This window comes from Schistocerca americana, chromosome 1, assembly GCF_021461395.2.
Source record: "Schistocerca americana isolate TAMUIC-IGC-003095 chromosome 1, iqSchAmer2.1, whole genome shotgun sequence".
In the NCBI taxonomy this organism is placed as follows: Eukaryota; Metazoa; Arthropoda; class Insecta; order Orthoptera; family Acrididae; genus Schistocerca; species Schistocerca americana.
The window spans coordinates 196,681,379-196,701,892 of record NC_060119.1 but is presented as its reverse complement, the minus strand read 5'-3'; the positions used below and the strand labels follow the sequence as shown (position 1 = coordinate 196,701,892).

The 20,514-nt window shown below is 38.2% G+C and overlaps 1 protein-coding gene across 1 annotated transcript; it reads right to left on the bottom strand.

Annotated features, from left to right (window-relative positions):
- Window positions 1-6,765: 6,765 nt before the first annotated feature.
- On the bottom strand, window positions 6,766-8,830 carry LOC124617315 (myb-like protein I). Its single transcript, XM_047145258.1, has 4 exons — window positions 8,258-8,830; window positions 7,625-8,225; window positions 7,066-7,243; window positions 6,766-7,021 (listed from the first exon to the last, which is right to left on the bottom strand). The coding sequence occupies exons 1-4, from the start codon at window positions 8,828-8,830 to the stop codon at window positions 6,766-6,768; spliced, it is 1,608 nt and encodes a 535-aa protein (XP_047001214.1).
- Window positions 8,831-20,514: the final 11,684 nt, after the last annotated feature.

Here is a 20,514-nt window from a genome sequence, read left to right as displayed (position 1 = left end):
CCCTACAGGCCAGATCTCGGACCCACTTCCATCTGTCTGGCACAATAGGGGGGGGGGATGCTATATGCAGGAAGCAGTAGATCGATGATGGGGATTGATGAATCAAGACGTATGCTCCGACGTCGACTGGTAGAGTGGTACCTCGCCGTCACATGCCGCCTCCCAGTTAAGGTGGCGTAAGGCCGTCACATTGCTTTGAGGTTATGATGAAAAATACGGATTTGTAGTCAAAAGAGTGGAAAATAATGTGGTACATTGTAATTCTGAATAAAACCAACCTGATTTCAGAAAAAAATGTGATGCATTACTTAGTGATGTCCCAAGTAAGGCGTAATTTTACGTCTCTTTGTACTGACAGCCGCCTCTGCTTCCTCCATGAGCCATTGTGCTGCTGGCCAGTACGTGATGCTATTTTACTGGCTAATGCGGGTTCACCTTACTGTGTCGCAGGGACAAGCTTCTCGGTGAACCTGGTATATTTGTGCAGAAAGCTATAGCCCTTGACAACTGTGACTATCCTTATCTGAGTAAAATTCACTTAGTACAGCAAGGGTTGAATTGCCCACTCTGTTTATTGATTGGATAGCCACTGAATTGCTATTTATTTATTTAATGGGATAATGATAATTATTAAGAGGTGAAAATTTTATTTAAGCACTGTTTATATTCTTTCGATTGTTGCGAGTCAGCGATAGTGCAATGCTGCTTGCTTTGGAGAATACACATTTTATAAGAATTATTTGGTCCAGGAAACACTTTTGCGATCACGGTTGCGATTTAGACGATATTTGCATAATTGTACTGATTAAACGTTATCGTTTCCGAAAGACGCAGGTTCGATTAAAACTATGTGCACTTTTGCGCGTATAATGAAAATATTCATAACACGTCACGTAACAAAAAGAAACATGCGAATCACCACCGTGATCAAATGAAGAAAATATATGATAACATAAATGTTCTTCGCTGTTATTCAGGACAGGCTCAGATTAGACATTGCAATTTTTAGTTATAGGAAATCACAAGACGTTACACTTTAGAGATATTTGTTTTGAATAACTTGTATTTGCCTTCTCTCTCTCTCTCCTTTTTACAGCCTTTATACCTTCACATCGATTAAGGAACTTCTCCTTCTCTACCGACCAGTACGAGAACAAAATTCAGACTCAACAAAATGTCTTACATCGAATTATTACATGCTTAACCCTTAACAATCATATGTAGTTTCGTAGTACAAACAATGCTAATTTATTTCATGCACTAGAAAGTCTTTGATACACTGTAAACAAAAATGAAAATAATAAAATTATAATTACATTTTTAATATCATGAATACTTCTTTAAATCATGAAAATAAGGTCTGACATCGTCGAAACGTTAATTTTCATTGTTGTGGCACTACATTGCCCACTTTGGATGTACAGTCACACTTGTTTGACTGGACATCCAAGCAGGCTTATTTTCCTTGTCTGTTCTGCTTAAAGTTCACGGTGTTCTTTCACTTGGAAGCATGTGCTTTGTTTACTTTTAAGTCTCAGGGATTTTGAGTTATGCTTCACCGTTCGAGCAAAGGCCAATGGGAAAAACCCCAGAAAAAAACCAAGGTGGAGTGAGCACATCTTCCATACCCATTTTTTTAATTTTCAACATTTGAATATTCACATCCTATGACATTTAATAATGGTACAATTTCGTGATAGTGCTGCTGGTGACGACGGCTGGCGACTTGGTGTACTGCAACACCAATGTCTCGCCCCATCAGGTAAGTCTGCGATGGAGTGCGATGGACTGTGATGACGTGGCAGGGTGCGGCAAGGGATGACGGATGATGTCGCTGCAGTATGCTGCCCTCATCGACACGTGTGCTCAGCATCCCATCATACAGTCACATGAAATTCAAACAGCAGTATCAGTTCCCAACACTGTTATGACTCACCACTGTTGCTGATTGATCGATAAAAACACTTGCTCTTCAGTTTTAGTTGGCCTGGAATGTTACGTCCACACATGTGGTCCCAATAACACACTGAATACTTGGCATAACTAAACGCTCGTAGCACAAAACTGAAAACGAAATCATGGTAACACAATGCACTCACTGAGCGTCCACTTTTGTGTTAAATTCAACTCTTTCGCCAGTGAAATAAAGTTGGTACACGCAGAGGATAATGTTCACAGGAAGTCTTTGTTCATAGGTCATCTGTGACATGTTCACTCCACCACGTAGTCACTAGATCACAGTTTTCAGGTCTGACAGGGTAAAGTTCTTATGCTACCCATAAGAATGTCTTTACACAGTCTAGTTACATAATGATAAATAACTGATTGATTGTACATATCAAATGAGGTACATAATTGTAGTCATTTACAATATAAAAGCAAATCCTAAGTCATATATTTTCTCGAAAAGGTGCTTCTGGACTTACAAAGAATTGTGCAGTGACAAACACAAGTCTGTATATGTCTGTCTGTGTAATGGTGTGTTCATTCATGGACAACATTTTGTTCGACCTGGTTTATAGCTCATGCAAGTCTGAGCACTAACTTACAGTGGAAAATTTGTTAAACCTATACGTAACTCACGTAAACTTTACATGTTGTAAGTGTATCCTGCACACAGTCTGAAAGAAAAAAAAAGAACATAACCTGCTCACCCTAGTGAGTTCACAATAGTTAACAATCAACAAAATGAAAAGTTTATTTTCTAAAGTCACTATATCCTACAGTTGTGTGAAATATACAGTTCTTTTCACTGTTCGTAGTTCCACACACATAAGTTCCTGAAAGTTTACTAAATCTCAACAAGTTTGTATTATGTTTGATTAAGTGTCTTAGGGTGGAATCCTCTTGAAGCAATTCTTCTTCTCCTTGCTGCAGCTTGGCGTCCTCTTCTCCGTCCAACTGGAGCTGAAATTTTCTTACAACTAATTGGTATTCTGAGAGTCTCTTCCTCCAAGCAGTACTGATGCTTCCAAAGTTGTATGTTCCCATTCTCCCACACGCCACATCGCAGTGTGTCCATGAAATACTTATACACTAGTCCATTAATTAATAATTGTCACTTAGCCTTCTCGCACAGTACTTGAGTCTTTGATGTTTGACTTCACCTCATTAAGACACACGTAAAAGGTCATCTACTTTACTTAAGATACATATCTTTTCAAGTCTTTGTGATTGTATAGTCCTATCTGTCTATTTGAGTTGGGATGGACCAAGAAATAACTATTTTTATGTGGTGTACCTAAGATCACAAATGGTCCTGAATATAACGGAAACCACTTCTCTATTTTTCTCTTTATTAATGACGACTTCGGATAATTCCTTACTAACACCATATCTCCCACATTAAATTGTTGAGTATTCTGTAGTCTCCGGTTGTGTGATTCTTGCCGTTTCTGTGCATTCTCGTACAGTGTGACCAATGCTTGTCTAACTTTATCCTCCCAGTCTTCCAGTTCGGTATTAAGTTGTGGAAGTGGGTTGACCCAACTATTGTTCTCTTTTGTTTTTAATGTGAGTTCTGCTGGAGTAAAACCTGTCGATAAATGTGGTATGTGGTTTACAACACTTTCAAACGGCTCTATGTATTCTACCCTCTTAGTCTGTTTAGCTGAGCAGTATGTTCTCACAAAGCGATTAAACCCGCGGAATTATCTTGGGGATTATCTTGGGGGTGGAATTTCGAAATGAAAATTTGTTTTATAGTATGTTTCTCTAAGAATTTCTTCCAGGTAACATTCGTAAAATCTGAGGCATATTCGGAGAGTAATGTTTCTGGCGATCCGAAATGATCATTTTCCAATCGGTTTATTATCGTTCTCGTGGCTGTTGTTTTTGTAGGAAATAGCTTTACAAACTTAGTAAAGTTATCTAGCACAGCTACGAGGTATTTGACCCCTCCTCAGGCACTTGGCAGAGGTCCAGCATGGTCAATACTTAAAAGTTGGTGCGAAGCAGTTGGAACAATTGACTGCATTAATGTCTGCGATGATAAAGCACACGGCTTTACGCGCTGGCAAATGTCACATGGTCGTGTCATACGTAGGATCTTTCTATACATGTTATTAAAATGACAATACATTCTTAGTTTCGCCAGGCACTTCCTTGAACCGAAATGACCCCAAACATTATGGGTATATAATATTAACTTTTGCTCACATTGCTGCGGAATACATACTAGCCAGTTTCTTGAATCCTCATGTCTTCTAAGGAATAACACATCCTGATGTAACATGTAATATTGATGCAATTTCGAAGTAGGATCCGTCCTCAGTTGATCCTTGATCTTGTGCCAAATATTACCTATATCCTGTTTTTGTGCCATATTTTTCCACATGTCTAGAAAATATTTACGATTTACATTGTCTGCCATTAGTAACACTTTAAATTCTGATGCTTGCACTGTGAATTCTCTAAATTGAGGTAAACCATGGGGTAGCCTAGACAAAGCATCTGCCACAATATTATTACTTCTTTTGATGTAAATAATCTATAAATCATACTCCTGCAATGCTAATGTCCATCTTGCCAAATGTGCATGGAGAAGTTTACAGGTCAGCAGGAAACTCAAAGCCTGATGATCACAGTATACCCGAACGTGTCTACCATAAACATAATAATGAAATTTGCGAAACGCCCATACTACTGCCAATGCTTCAAGCTCTGTAGCGGAATATGAGCGTTCGCATTCCGATAATACACGACTTGCAAAAAATATTATTTTTATTTGCTCGTGTCCGTCTACTGTTTCTGTTTGAAATAACCACCCACCTAACCCAGTGCATGAAGCATCTGGGGTTATGCAAAAATCCTTACTGAGATATGGATGGTGCAAGATTTCAGCATTTAACAAGCAATGCTTGATCATGTCAAAATCATGTGCACACTGCTCAGTCCACACCCATGGCACGTTCTTTTTCAGAAGCCCCAATAGATGTTGGCTGATAAGCCATTGATTAGGCACGAACTTTCGGAAAAAGGCTACTAGACCCATATATGCCTTTAATTGTCTTTTGTTGGCCAGATATGGACAATTTCTGATAGCCTCGAGTTTCGTACTATCTGGGAAGATTCCTTCTGATGATACTATATGTCCTAGAAACTTTATCTCCGTCTTTCCAAACTTGGACTTCTTAAGGTTAAGCGTAACACCTGCAAGTTCAAATTTGTGTAACACCAAGTGAATTATTTTGATATGCTCATCCCATGTTGGTGAAGCAATCAATAAATCATCCACATAGACAGTAACTTGCTCTAATAAGTCAGGGCGTAGGACAGTGTCAAGCGCATTACTGAAGACTCCGGCACTGACATTCAATTCGAATGGCAATACTCTGAATTGATAGCTTCTTCCTCTATAAATAAATGCTGTATATTTCCTAGATATTGGCGTTAAGACCACCTGCCAGTATGACGCGCAGAGGTCGAGGCTTGATAGATACATTATCCCATGGAACTTCTTTAATAGTTCTTCTAGATTCTCAGGCCGCATCCTGACAGGCATAATAATTTGATTAATCCGGCGATTGTCGAGAACCAACCTTATACTTCCATCGGATTTCATTACTGGTAAAAGTGGGTTACTATATGGTGATAACGAGTTCTCAATAATTCCCCATTCCAGCATTCGTCGAATTTCTTTTGTTACTGCTTTCCTTTTCGCGCTGGGTATTGAGTACGTTTGATGACAGTAAATTTCATGGGGAAACACTTGCATGTCGTACACGTAACCTTTAATTAGTCCAGGTGTTTTCAAAAATACTTTACGACAATTAGTAAGTGTGTCTAATAATTGCTTTTGTTGCAGACTGTAAAGACCAGAGGATTGTTGTACTTTTTCTAGTATTTCAGGGAGGTGGATATTCTCCTCGTCCTTCACATCTTCCATGACCGGGAATGTACTGCAACTGAAACTATCTTGAAGCTGCCATAAATGTGCGTGAATCGATTCTATCTTTAAAATTTGACAATATTTGCCATGCAATTCTTTGGTCTTTACCAAGTCTAAGCTGACTCTCGTGTCACCAAAACACATGCTGCATTCACCCTTTGCGAGATCGATTATAGTTTCCGTCTCTCGCAAAATGTCTAATCCGAGGAGACAATTCACGGCTAAATTCTTTACAATGAGGAAGGTGTACTCTTTGGCTCCCATTCCAAAATTAATACAAATCCGTGTCTGTTCCCGAACTAGTTGGGCTTTCTGACTAATGGCTCCTGTAACTCGACAATTAGTGACTGGAAAAACAGGAATCTTTCTAATCTTCTTTAAGTGAAGAAAGAACGATTCATTCAGCACAAAAACAGATGCTCCAGTATCTAAAATCACCGTAGTTTGAATACCATAAATATCACAAACTATAGCTGCTTGTACAACTTCCTGTTCAAACAAATTACACTTCTTCCGAAAATCTTGACGTAATTCCTCTCGTATATCGACTCCGTCATTATATCTTAACATCTGCATAGTTGAACTACGTTGCTGAGTAACATCAACAGAATTATTCCTCCACACTGCATCTTTTGCGTAGTTTGACTCGATCGCTGCTGATTCTATGCGACACACATTCTCATTGTTACTACAGCTGGTTGTCTGCACGCTTGGTTGCTCGTTATTACTAACATCATTCATGCAAGTGCCCCCTAGACACCCTGCGACTGACACACGGGAGCAGAATGTCGTCGCATCTAGTTTGACTGACTGGTACTGGTTGATGGTTGCGGTTCACTTACCTCAATGATCTTGATATTTTGATTTGGTGGTTGCTATGGCTGCGCATTCATATGCTGCTGCATGTTATTTGACATAGTTGTATTGTATGGGGGTTGTACATGACTGTTGTTGTGATATTGCGGTGGCCTAGGTTGCTGCCATTGCTGCTGTGCATAATTCTGTGTTGACCAGGTATGTGGTGGTTGCATGTTTTGCTGATTATTTGAAAAATTACCTATATTGTAATTGGCATTAGCTCTAAAATCTCGTTTCCGTTTCTTTGAAAAGTTTCCGTTATTGTTTTGTCCACTATTGTTATGTGATGATAATTGTGATTCGATGCATTACCGTACTGTCCATTTGTGTTCATATTGAGGTTCTGCCATCCTGAATAATTCGTACTATTCCAATGATTTTGATTCCCATAGTAGGTGTTTCTATTACTATTGTTCTTGTGGTTTCGCCCATTACCATTACCATTATTCGACGAATTATTTCCATAATGGTGTCTGCCCTCTTCGATAACCAAATCTAAAGAGTCCAGTACAGGTAGAAAATGTTCCACGTTGTCTTCAGGAATGTGAAACAATTTCTCCTTTAGATCACGCGGTATCTTCTCCTTTAATATCTTTAAAACATCACATTCAGGAATTGGTGTGGATAAATATTTCACCTTGTCCAGATACTTTTCGAAGTATTTCCGCAAAGTACCGCCTTTTCTATTAAATGGCTCAGGACTTTAAACTTCTTTTCTTAATCGTTCTTGTACCCCACGCGACCAATACTTGTTTAGAAAAGCTTGTTCAAATTCATTGAAGGAGCTGCATTGTTCAGCTTTCTGTGTCGCGAACAGCGCTGGCTCACCTTGAATATGGGTAATGGTAAAGACAATTTTCTCCCTTTCGTTCCAACTTTTTGGCATTATTCCGCGGATCCCTTTGATAAACACAATTGGATGGTGTCCGTTCCTATCATTGGTAATCTTCTGAAACTGTGAATTCTTCACTAAAGCATCCTGAGTCACCAATGACTGTGTATGGTCTTCATAAACGGATGTTACTCCACGCGTTGGATTGAAATTATTGCCCGTCTGCCCCCTACTTTCAGTTAAAGGCGTTTCATAATGATCAGGTTGTGTTTCTGTGATACTAACACACTCCGGTGAACTGTTACGAGATGTTTGCATACGTGTTTCATTAAGCACTTTCTGCACGTTTTGTAATTCAGTCTGGAGTTCATGAATCTTTGTGTTGTTTTCATGTATCAGTTGTGTTCCTGCTCGTTGTAACATCACAGGTAGTTCCTTCTGTATAACAGTACTAATTTGTTTGTCTTTGTCATTTAGCCATGTGTTAAATGTGGTCACAATACGTTCTTTGCATTTTTGTTCTATTACGTTTTGATTATCAAGCATAAGGTTTTCTATACGCGTATTTATGTTGCGTATTACTGTTTCCAAATAAGTGTGTGTTTGTTGTAATTTGTCCACATCCTGGGTTACTTGCTTTACATTCTGTGGTAAGTCATGGTATGTTTGTTGCATACTTTAAATGTTGTTCTGTATGGCAGACAATCGTGTTCATTTAACCGGTTTTCAAGCTTTTGATCTATCTCTTTTGAGAACTGTGAAAAGCTTAACTGCGTACGCTCGTCTAATTGACTGATGCGTTCATCCAAGGTCCTAATCCGTTCGTCTACTCTGCTAATACGTTTATCTAAATTATTATTAATCTCAGTTGCAAGCTGTTTAGCAGTTTCTTGTTCATGCTGTATCCGTGATTGTTCCTGTATATTAAACATTTGTTCCATTTTCATCATTAAGAGAGAAAATGGATCCATTACTGTATGTGTTGGCTCTACCGGTGGTAAATCGACTGTAACTGGTGTTTCTTGTGGTTCTGCTTCAGTATGCACTTGAACTACCGTCTGTATTCTGCCTGAGTGTTCTACAGCAGATGGATCACTGACTATAATATTAGTGTCCTGTTCTATATCCTCTGTCTGGTCTGAAAAAATATTATCAATTTCTACATCACTAGTTATTCCTTCCTCCTCTGGATGTTCTACAGTTACTTCTTGTTGTGTAGCTTTTCTTACATGTCGCACTGTTTTCACCATGTTTGCAGATGTTTGGGTGCAAGTCTAATCGGGAAAACGTCACACGCAACACATCAATCATTCCTTCACACAAAATATAAAATAATTTCTACACTGCACTAGATTGGAATCAATACTATAAACGTTCACTTTCGCTTGATTAAAATTCAGTTCCAAACTCGTTCAGTTAACCTCTACTGAAAACACTTGATGCTGTATCTTACTGATCCTTCTCGCAGTTATTTAAATATAATTGACTCTTATAGCTTCCTAAGAGGACACACTCAAATTATGTAAATTTTTATGAGATACAGCGCCAGGTTGAAGAAGATGTTGTGCCTACCTTATGCATTGCTTCGTTCTGCTGCCACTGGGATGGAATGGTACAGCAAAATTATCGTGCTTAGGGTCGTCGTAGATTTCCGCTCATTACAGCATGAAACAAATAGAAAAAACACATATTAGCACGCACGTTTAAGCTGGTCCTGTCAATAGGTTGCCACTGAATTGCCCTCTCTGTTTACTGATGGGATAGCCATTGAATTGCTATTTATTTATTCAGTGGGATTATAATAGTTACTAAAAGGTGGCAATTTTATTTAAGCACTGTTTTTATTCTATCGATTGTTGCGAGTCAGCGATAGTGCAATGCAGCTCGTTTTTGGAGAATACACATTCTATAAGAATTATTTGGTCCAGGAAACACTTTTGCGATTTAGTCGGTATTCACATAATTGTACTGATCAAAAGTTATCGTTTCCGAAAGACGCAGGTTCGATTAAAGCTGTGTGCACTTTTGCGCATATAAAGAAAATATTCATAACACGTCATGTAACAAAAAGAAACATGCGAATCACAACCGTGATCAAACGAAGAAAATATATGATAACGTAAATGTTCTTCGCTGTTATTCAAGACAGGCTCAGATTAGACCTTGCAATTTTTAGTTATAGGAAATCACAAGACGTTACACTTTAGAGATATTTGTTTTGAATAACTTGTATTTACCTTCTCTCTCTCTCTCTCTCTCTCTCTCTCCTTTTTACAGCCTTTATACCTTCACATCGATTAAGGAACTTTTCCTTCTCCACCGACCAGTACGAGAACAAAATTCAGACTCAACAAAATGTCTTACATCGAATTATTACATGCTTAACCCTTAACAATCATATGTAGTTTCGTAGTACAAACAATGCTAATTTATTTCATGCACTAGAAAGTCTTTGATACACTGTGGACAAAAATGAAAATAATAAAATTATAATTACATTTTTAATATCATGAATACTTCTTTAAATCATGAAAATAAGGTCTGACATCGTCGTAATATTAATTTTCATCGTTGTAGCACTACAGGGTATACGACTGTTGACTCTAGCCTCCAGGCGATCAAGGGACCTATTTCCATGTCTCGTATTGTTGTTATTTAAAACACTTAAGTGCGTGAGTTATCTGAATTAGGCCTTAGATGTAAAACCTCCCAGTTCAGATCTGTTGTACAATAGCACACCAACCTAGCCATATATGGCGACTAATGACTGTATTCAGGGAGTAATGGAATATATGCTACGAACTATTCTGGTGTCAATTATTCAAAACTCGTACAATTTGTAGTACCACAGAAATGCTTTGTTGGATGGGGACACTGGACAGATACAGTGATCAGTCACCCCTGCATCCCCGGATAATTGTTTTACAAAATTCGTGTATGCAGCTAATGCCACACCCCAAGAGGCTGCCTACACCTGCTAAAATCATTTTCTCCCAGCCCAGGACTCTCGTCCACCTAATGTCAAGCATACCTTGAAAGGAGTGTGTAAATTTTCGTAGAAATTTTTCTTGTTTTGGATGCCTGGAACTTCGCTCGTAAGGTATGAATTGCTTAGACATGCGCGCGAAGCCTCGGCAGAGTAGCTGCTTTGCATAGAGATGAATTAGAGGTGATATTTGCTCTGTAAAGATGCTCGCCAGGTTTACCTGTTGATCTCGAAGAGAGGAGACAGACAGTTGAGCTTAGGTCATAAATGTGAACAGTCGAGTTTTGATTTAGTAGTAGTAAGCAGGAAACGATGGACAGTTTTGGAAATTATACTATGGATTAACGGAAGTTTTGTTGTGCAGAGAAAACGAATTGATTTTTACATAGGTAAGATTATACGCTTAGCGAAGAATGGGTCACACGTTTGGATTAGGTCTGTTTTATTTGCGGCAACGGTTTGACGATGCAGCATTCTCGGTTCAGCAGTCAGCCACATCAGGAGTCTGCCACTTTTTATTTTTTATTGATTCTATTGATCATCGTGAGAAAAGTGGATTTAGGGATTAGATTTTGGAATTTTGTTTAAGGAAAGATTATTCATGTGAGGTTTCATTTTTGTAATTCTTGGATTGTAGTTACATGGTTTCAGTGAAAGCTTAACTACTATTCAAGTTTCAGTAAATGTTATTAAGCCTGATGATATGAAATTGCTGTTGAGTGCATTTAATCCAGAATTAACTGAGCTATTGTCCACATCTAAACGGTCACTATTCTTCAATTTATTTATAACCATTATCAAAAATTATGAACAGCAGATGATGGCGATGTTTTTAGAGAACACATTGCACCATCGTATCTCTCTGTTGTTAGGTTCTGCAGATCTATTACCGAGACGTGCTGCAGCTATGAGAGCAATTTGCACAGTGATATGCAGTGCGACCCAGGGAAACCAAACAGTGTAGAAAACAGATTCTTTCTGTAATTAAATTTCACAGGAACCATCTTCAGTTTCAAAGTAACCAGTTTTTCACTGAAGTTCATAGTGGATTTTGTTATAACAGTAAGTATCAGATAGGGCATGATTTTCTTAGAATTCTGGCAGTTGGATTTCTCTATGCATTTTCGCGTTTGAATTGTATCAAGAACAGTTATCATTATGCGAGCTATCAGCTATAAGCTCTGGTATTGCGCTTTATTCAAAACAGGAAGCCCCAAGCTCAGCATCTAACAGACAATTTGATATGAAAACACAATCAATAATACAAGTCTACTTTCGCCAAAAAAAACATAAACCTATAATTTTCACATTTCGGAGAAATTTTTTCTTTCAGGTAGTCAGATAAAGTGTACTGCTCTTCATCGCTATTTGCTTGTAGTTTTGCTTTGCTGCTCTGTTTACTAACCATTTGTGTTTTCTTGCAGCTCATTGGGGTAATCTCTAAAACTTTCCTTATTTATTTTCAATATTTTTCTTTGCTATTATAGGTACCATCCCGTCGAACACAGTAAATAGCAAGTCGTATAACAACCGTTTTCAGGCAGACACTACGTAAAATTCAAGTAACAACAATACCTTAACTTCTGATAAGTCACTTATTAATGCTATAGAGACTAATTGTGACACAGCAGCGTGTGAGATAGATGCTTCCTTCCCAGACAGTCAGGTTACGAGTGATATGGACAATACACGGAATTAAGCTGGCAACATTTTCAGAAACTCAAATATTTTTATATGATAAGACGCGAGACTCGAAACTAAAAGTTTTAGAATCCGCGCAGTCAGACGGTATTACCACAAACACGATGCAATATTTTCCGGAAAATGCAGCGGTGAATGGAAACACACAGGAACAATCAGTTCATCATACGGCAAGTAGAGAAAATTCGCAGAAGCACAAACTTGCACTTATGCTTCAGCACTTGTTACAAGAATGTATCAAAACACTAGCAAATCAGATAGCAAGTCACCTTGAAACAAAACTACAAGAAAGGAATAAAATAGTTGAAATGAAACAAAAAGAAAGCAGTGATTTAATCATAAAGTATGTAAGGACAGGCGTGAAAATAGCAGTAAGTGAAATCTCTACAAAAATAGAGAAAATTGTAGAAATACGGACACAATTACAACGTCAGTTTTCTCGGATAGTGGATGAGGTTGACAAAAAATTTAAGGAAATCACAGATACATACCGAAAAGAGAAAATTTCAACTATCGAAAAATTTAATAAAGAAGTTCCTGGTGCCGCAGCTGCAAAATTTCAGAGCAAATCACAAAAGCATTTGGAACAGAAGATACGAGAATAGCCAACAGTGCCAAAAACACTGGCAGGCATATAGTATTTCCAATAGACGGCGACAGTACTCCCAACAACAAAATCCGAATGTTTATCATACCAGACAGGACTTTCATGGTTCAAGAGCCATAATAAAGAATCCTCCGCAGCAACATAGTAATTCTGGAAACAATTACACACAAACGAATAACAATTTGCATATGCATAGGCTGCAACAATACAACCATAACTATTGTGACGACAAACAAGAAAACCCTAGCTTACGAGAAAATTATATGGGAATAGGAGAAATGAAAATTACAGAGAAGACTAAAATTTTATTTTACAGGAATCGGACAGTCGTTTTCACCCAGGACAATTTCATTCTAATAACGCAGATCCGAGACGATTTTTACAAATAGCTGAGTTTCGCAACCTATTTCACAGCGACGGGGCAGTGGCGAACAACAGTGACGAGAGGAGAAGGCTCACACATACAGACAACGTGATATACTATCAATCCCACCGACATTACTGAAAATATTATTTGTTTGGAAGACATCAGGGGCGCGTTGTTACATCTAAAAGAGAAACCCAAAAACAAATTTATCATCCAGTCGTCAGCATACAAATAGGCAAACATACTCTAAACACAATTCTAGATTAAGGCTCTACAGTTTTAGTAATTAGTGATGCAGCATTCAGCAAATCTAATTAACACAAAACTTGCTCTACTTTACCTTCAAACGGAACAAAAGATAGAGATGTTTCCGTGAAAGGTGTTGATGTAAAGTCGCCTGCACATTTACACTTTACTGTACACGATCACACTTTCCTTGCAAAGTTCTGGGTCGTTTCACTATTAACGACAGAGATTATGCTTGGCGTGGATTTCTTGAAAACACAAAAAGCGGAATTGGCTTATGAAAATTCGTATATTTCGGTACAAAAAGACGATAGGCAGGTTACTTTGCATTTCGAGAAGAGTTTCTCAATTGAGAGACAAGAGGTAAATAGCCAGCATCAACCAAAAACATCCATAGCCACACGTCATTTTTCACTGACACAGAATTTCCTAGTATTAATAAAAAATGAAGAATAAATTCAGATATTTCTCAAACAATACAGGCAAAAATAGACAGGTGTGCAACTGTAACACACAGGAATAGGGGACAATGACATGTAATTCTACAGGCTCATTCTAATGATTTTGACCACGTTCCCGGAATTATACACGGATTTGCTTACGAATTTGAAGTGAAACCCCATAATCTCGACATTACATTCATTTGTAGAGACGAAGTAAAACGGAAAATTGAATCTATGCTCAAAGAAGCCATATCTGAAACAGCAGCTAGCCCTTATAACAGTCCATTACGCATTGTTTGTTTCAATAATGCATGGTTCTCTGAGACTTATTTTAGATTCGAGACTAATTAATGGCATCATAGCAGCAGAAACACATAGATCGCAAACATTAGGTGAGTTGCTCCAAAATTTCAAGGAGTCATTATATTTTCCGCAGTCACTTTAAAAATCAGGGATCTGGTAGTTCGAACTAGACCACAATTGTCACAAATATTCAAATATTCCAATTTTTTATGCTACGGAATTTGTTATCAATGTTGAAAACTAGCTTTTGATCTCAGAATTTTATCTACAGCTTTCATCAGACATTTGAACTCAACTCTCCCAACACATTTAAAGGCCAAAATCACCACTTATGTCGACGACATACATGTTGCTGAGGAAACCTAGCACCAAAATAACAGCGTCTATAACTCGTTATTGGAAAAATTCTCAAATCATGGACTTACTGTAAATTTAAGCAAACCTGAGATTGGAGAATCGTCTATAAAATTTTCAGGTCATATCAGTTCAGCTTCTGTTATTGAAACCGATACCGACCAACTTCAGGCCATTCCTGACACTGCAATTCTACTACTAAACGCCAAGTTAGAAGTTTCTTAGGCCGCGCCACATTTTTTCACCATTTCATTCAGTACCCAGCTCTGGACACTCTATGATTGTGTCAGTTAAGTGGGAAAAATTCAAATTGGTTTTGGGATGAACAAGCACAAAAGGGATTTTATAAATTGAAATAAACTTTGCTGAAGCCACCTTTTATCTAAATTGAAGGTAGAGGAGGAGAAAGGAGAGGAAAGCAATGGAACTATTGATGTAGGCTTCCTGCGGACTTTATATACAGTGAGCGACGATCAATGAAAGTGTGTGCCACACTGGGATTCGAACCCAGGATCTCCTGCTTACTACTTAGCTACATTAACCATTGCGTCGGCCGGGCACAATGTTTAACGCAACTGCTCAGCCTGTATTGGCACACCTCCTGGTTCACTCACATTCCCACCCATTGCTACCTATCAGCAGATCCTGGCCATGTTCTCCATGCTTGCTACTTCGAGATTTCTGCAGAGTCCGAAAGAACAGACACCATGCATTCCTATAATTGATTCACCTCAATGGGAAATGAATCGACCAGCCTCAGTGCAGATGCACAATTACGTTTGACCGTTGGGAATCTCAAAGTAGCGAGCATGGAGCAGATGGGCAGTGGCACTGGGTGGCAATGTGAGTCGGTCGGGAGGCATGCCGAGACAGTCTGCAGCTGCGCTAAGCTTTGTGTCCGGATGGTGCAGTGATTAATCCAGCTGCCTAGTGAGCAGGAGATTCTAGGTTCGAATCCCGGAATGGCACACATTTTCACTCATCGCTGCTGATTCCAGATAAGTCCCGATACAACTGACATCAATAGTTCCTCCCCTACTCTTCCCTTTACTTTCCTCCCCCTCTACATTCAATTTACATAATATATATTACAGCTGCAGATTACGCATGGTGTCTGTTCCTTCAGACATATCTGAAGAACAGGCGACATGCGTTCGTATAACCAATAAGTGTAACTTTACTTTCTCGTCTGGATCTTTTGCGTGACTTTTGCACCGCGACTGGCAGTCTTAAGATATTCCTTGGCGTTCTTTTGTTTCAAGAAGTCGAGGGAAACGGTGTTGTTGGTAAGAGCATTGCATTTTCCAGCCTTGTTCTTTCCGATTCTGAACGAATTCGTTCATCCTGAGAACTTGAGGCATTAACTGTCGTATGTGCTTTTACAGAATTTCGTTTTTTTTTTTATACGGCAAACATACAGAAGAATACACAGACTACTGCATGTTAAAATTTCCTGTGACCGCCAAACTTTCTCACGATCGCTTGGGAGATGGGCATAATATTTACAGGAATTTCATTTCACTGTTACACTCATTGCTAGTAAAGAGAATATTGTTGCTGACGGTTTTTCAGGATCTGTTTGTGGCTCACAAACCGGTACATCTACAGAACTCTGTCAGTGCAGTTTCTGTCTTTTATATATGCAACATGTTGGTTTTTGATAACTGTTTCTTCTGCTTTAAAGAACACTGCGAAAGAACAAGACAAAGGTCTCATATGGAAGAATATGAAACAGCTATGCCGAGACATTAACGACTTGACAGTTAGACACTATTATTTGGTTGGGAGCAAAATTGCCCTCAAAGGTTTGAAACCAGACAGCGATACGTGGCTTGTTTGCGTTCCACAGGATTTGGTCAACAAGTTATTTTGGTACATTCATCTTAGTAATGACCACTACGGAGCGAGGAAATGTTTTTACATACTCCACTAGGTCTCTTACTTTCTCCACATGAAAAAAAGCATCCGATGTATTCTGAGCAAATGTAAACTCTGTCAAAAAGCTAAAACATCCACCGCTTCACAGTTTGCTCGGCTGTTTCTCATCGTTGCAGTTACATTATGTTGTTTAGCAGACAAGGACCTATATGGACCCGTAAAACTGAAACGAAAATTTGCCTCTCTACACTACTTCATGAAGCGACTGCAGCAACATTTACCAAGGACTGTTTAAGAGAAGTTGTACGTGTTGACATCTGTGTATTTGCCAATGGATCTCACTTTAGTTCAGATCTTTAGATATGTAAATGGAAAAACAGAAAAATTACCCCAATTTTCATTTCCTAGCACAATGCTTCTTCCAAACCGTCTGAAAGAGTCATGAAGTAAATAGCAAAATTATGCGGACTGTACTGGCGCAAAAAACACACGTAACGGAATAGGCGTATTCAAATCTTTCAGAACACAATAAATTTTTACTCTACAATAAATTATTCCGTATTCGCTGAATAGCTCACCCAAATGTGACTGAAGTCGTGCACAAAGATTCTCATGGAGTACATCACATTTCCAATGTGACATATTTCGTAGGGCAACTCTGCGAGAAATGTACTTTTTTAGTCAGCACACATTTCTTAACATAGAAATGTTTTGATATATGTGATTTGCCCATTGCCGAGTGGATTGTTGTTTATATGTAGCAGTTGAGACATGAGCTGTTTCATCCCATGTATGCAAGGTTCGTAATTTTTTTCTCTTTACATATGGTAGAAGACGCTGATCATTTCATTGTGTTTCTTTCACTTTATGTGTTTGTGTAAATGTAATTTATTTTACTGTTACAGATATAGATTGCAATGTCACTAATAATGAAAGTTTCTAGCGATACGTGTAACAAAGTGTCTGTCAAAATTATATTGCAAAAAATTAAGCAGCAACTTTCAGTCAATTAGAAATACGTAAATGCACAAAACTGTAAGTGTGGGACGGTGTTGCAGAATGTAATAGAATTTTTCTTATGGACTGACACACTGAATGAAGCAACCATTGGGCGGTATGTAGCCAATGTTGTACAGTAGACGGTTGTGGAAGAGGCAGATAAGTTTTGGATGGATTTAACATCTTTTGTTACTAAGCAGAGGAGGTTTCTTGTTTTAGCTTAAAACACTGACCATGATAATATGGAGTAAGCACTATGAATTTAACGTCAAATGAGTTTTTTGAGTAATAATGGATGTATCGAAGTAAGTATGAGTTTAAGATAATTATTGGATTACATGATGAAGTGGATGATTTTGTGGATTTATGAATTGTATACTTAAGGGGATATGTTTTAAGATTTCAGGAGATACGCAATGAGGTTATGGACTGTTAGGGATTTCGTGATCATTCGGTTTTAGTGGCCACTTTGGTTTATTGTGGTTTAGTTATTTTTGTCTCGGGTACGATATTTCGTATGAATGGAGACTTGACGTGTTGGTACTTAATTTGATACACTGTGATGAGATCGTTTAAGCCAGTAAGGATTTTTCTGTGTGGATAGCGGTATTTATGAGAGATGACACTTTTGTCCATGTGCTTGATTTGACAACTGTTTGGTTTCTCTTATCCTAACAACTTTTCTTTCTCGCTTAACAGGTTAATGACTTTTTCTTTATATTTTTGGTACTGCTTAAGAGATTTAAATGTGATTATTAGCCATTTATCACCACTATTCTTCATCATTTTAGTACTACTCTTTCTTTCTTGCATTTGGGATATCTGAGCATTTGTTTAGATGATAATGATTATTTAGCAAACGCATAGGCTAAGCATCTGTTGCCACATTTTAACTTTCATTACTTTTGTGACAGACTGAGGACTCACGCTTAGATGTAATTAACTTCTTTCACGGGTACAACAATAATTTTGTGCGCAAGTCTTTATTCCCTTCCTTCATACACAGTCCTTCTGAATAATTGCTCGAGATAGAAATTTTTGTAGGAAATACTACTATATTCTATGATTACTGTACACTGTAAGTAAGATAATCATATGAACGCTCTTACTTTTGTAACTGTATTTTGACAGATGTTTGTACGATAATGGTATAATTTTTATTCCCAATTCATGTCTTGTATTAATGAAATGTTTTACTTGCGTTTTCGCTCCTAGAATACTGTGTAATGCTATGCAGCATTTATGGTAATTTGTCAAATTCCGCTGTATATTGTGGGTTGGTTTTTGATACCACCACCAAACTTATTCGCTTATGGAAACTTACTTTAGGTATTCGTGTGTCTAACCATTTGGTAATTGTCAGATGTATTTCAACTTTTATTCTAGCTTACGTACTTACTCATTGCCACGCAGGATAGCCACGTAGTCTGGGGTGCCTTGCCAGGGTTCACACGGCTCCCCTCGTCAGAGGTTCGAGTCCTCCCTCGGGCAGGGAAGTGCGTGTGTTGTCCTTAGTGTAAGTTAGTTTGAGTTAGATTAAGTAGTGTGTAAGCCTAGGGACCGATGACCTCATAAGTTTGGTCCCATAGGAACTTACCACAACAAATTTCCAAATTTAGTCATTTCTAAACACGTTTATCTATTCTGTGTTGCAATAGGCCACACTGTTAATGGAAATACAGTATTTTAAGCTTTTAAGCACATTTTTTTTACAGCAATGATATTGTTAGGCCACTTCCACTTCAACTGGATTTATAGATTTATTTCACAGATATTTGGATGCTACTGTTCCGCCTTGTCTTAGTACGGAACTTAATGATATTGTAATGAGAGACATTAAGTGAGACTTGTTAGTGGAATGTTTATGAGCCAATACTTCATCCTCTGAGACTTCTCTTAGTCTCACAAATATATCAGTTTAACGATGCAAGTCATACAAAGTTTATTTACTGATTTTTTGACAAAACATGTTTACTTCAAGACAAACTTCGACGAGTTTTCTCTATTGATGTACTGGGTACACTCAAGTTAACGACGATTTGCACTGAATACATATGATTCAACAACAGAAGCATAGATTTTGCAAGGATGTAAAAAATAGTAAAATTTCAGTGAAGTGTCATCTTCACCTTTGTGACATAACAAATTTCTTAACAGTAGACTCATATACAATGCACAGAGTAAAACAGTCAGCAGATTACCATGAATGATATTACCACATGCGTTTTCTTACTGATGCTTGGAACACGCTGATGTTATGGAACTTTTCGTGCGCCTGTGGAAAATAATATAAACAGATTTGTCGCGGACTGTTTACCACCTTTCTGCAATGATTTAAAACAATTTGTCAAGGACTAGTGATGAGCTTGTGCACGACATTTGAAAACAATTTGTAAATATTGTGAATAATATTATTTGTTTATGATAATGTGGTTATCATTTCTTTAATTTTACTTAGGTATTCGCGTTTAAATTCGTTAGCAAATTTTGCAGGCAAATCTTCGTTAATTACAGTTCTCACCTTGAAAAAGTCTGGACGGGGAGGCCGAGAGATAGAGAAAGGTGTGTGTGTAAATTTTCGTAGAAGTTTTTCTTTTCTTGGATGCCTCGAATTGTGCTCTTAAGGTCTGAGTTGCTTAGATATGCGCGCGCATTCGCAGCAGAAAAACTGCGGTGCACAGAGATGAGGAAAAGTGATTTTTTCTCTGCGAAGAGGTGCATCAGATTTATCTCTTGATCGTGAGGAGAGGAGACGGACAGTTGAGCTTTGGTGTTAGATGTGAACAGTAGAGTTTTGGCTGAATAGCACGAAGCAGCAAACTATCGCGCTGTAGTTACAAAGAGCAATTTGCTCGGCGTTATCCACTGCGAGCCAGGTTAACCAAACAGTGTAGAAAACAGATCCTTTCTTTAATTAAACTTCACAGGAACCAGTTTTAGTTTCAAGGTAATCACCTTTTCATCGGCGTTCATAGTCAGATCTTGTGATAAAAGCAAGTTTCAGATACGGGAAGTTTTCCCGAGTTTTCTTAGAATTCTCGCAGTAAAGT

Bases quoted from the DNA above. Each gene is read 5' to 3' on its own strand.
- LOC124617315 (XM_047145258.1), bottom strand. From the start codon at position 8,830: ATGGTGAAAACAGTGCGACATGTAAGAAAAGCTACACAACAAGAAGTA. The intron at 7,244-7,624 runs GTTGGAACGAAA...TGGACTCTTTAG, and splicing joins CCGCGGAATAATGCCAAAAA to ATTTGGTTATCGAAGAGGGC. The intron at 7,022-7,065 runs GTACGGTAATGC...ACATAACAATAG, and splicing joins AATATGAACACAAATGGACA to TGGACAAAACAATAACGGAA.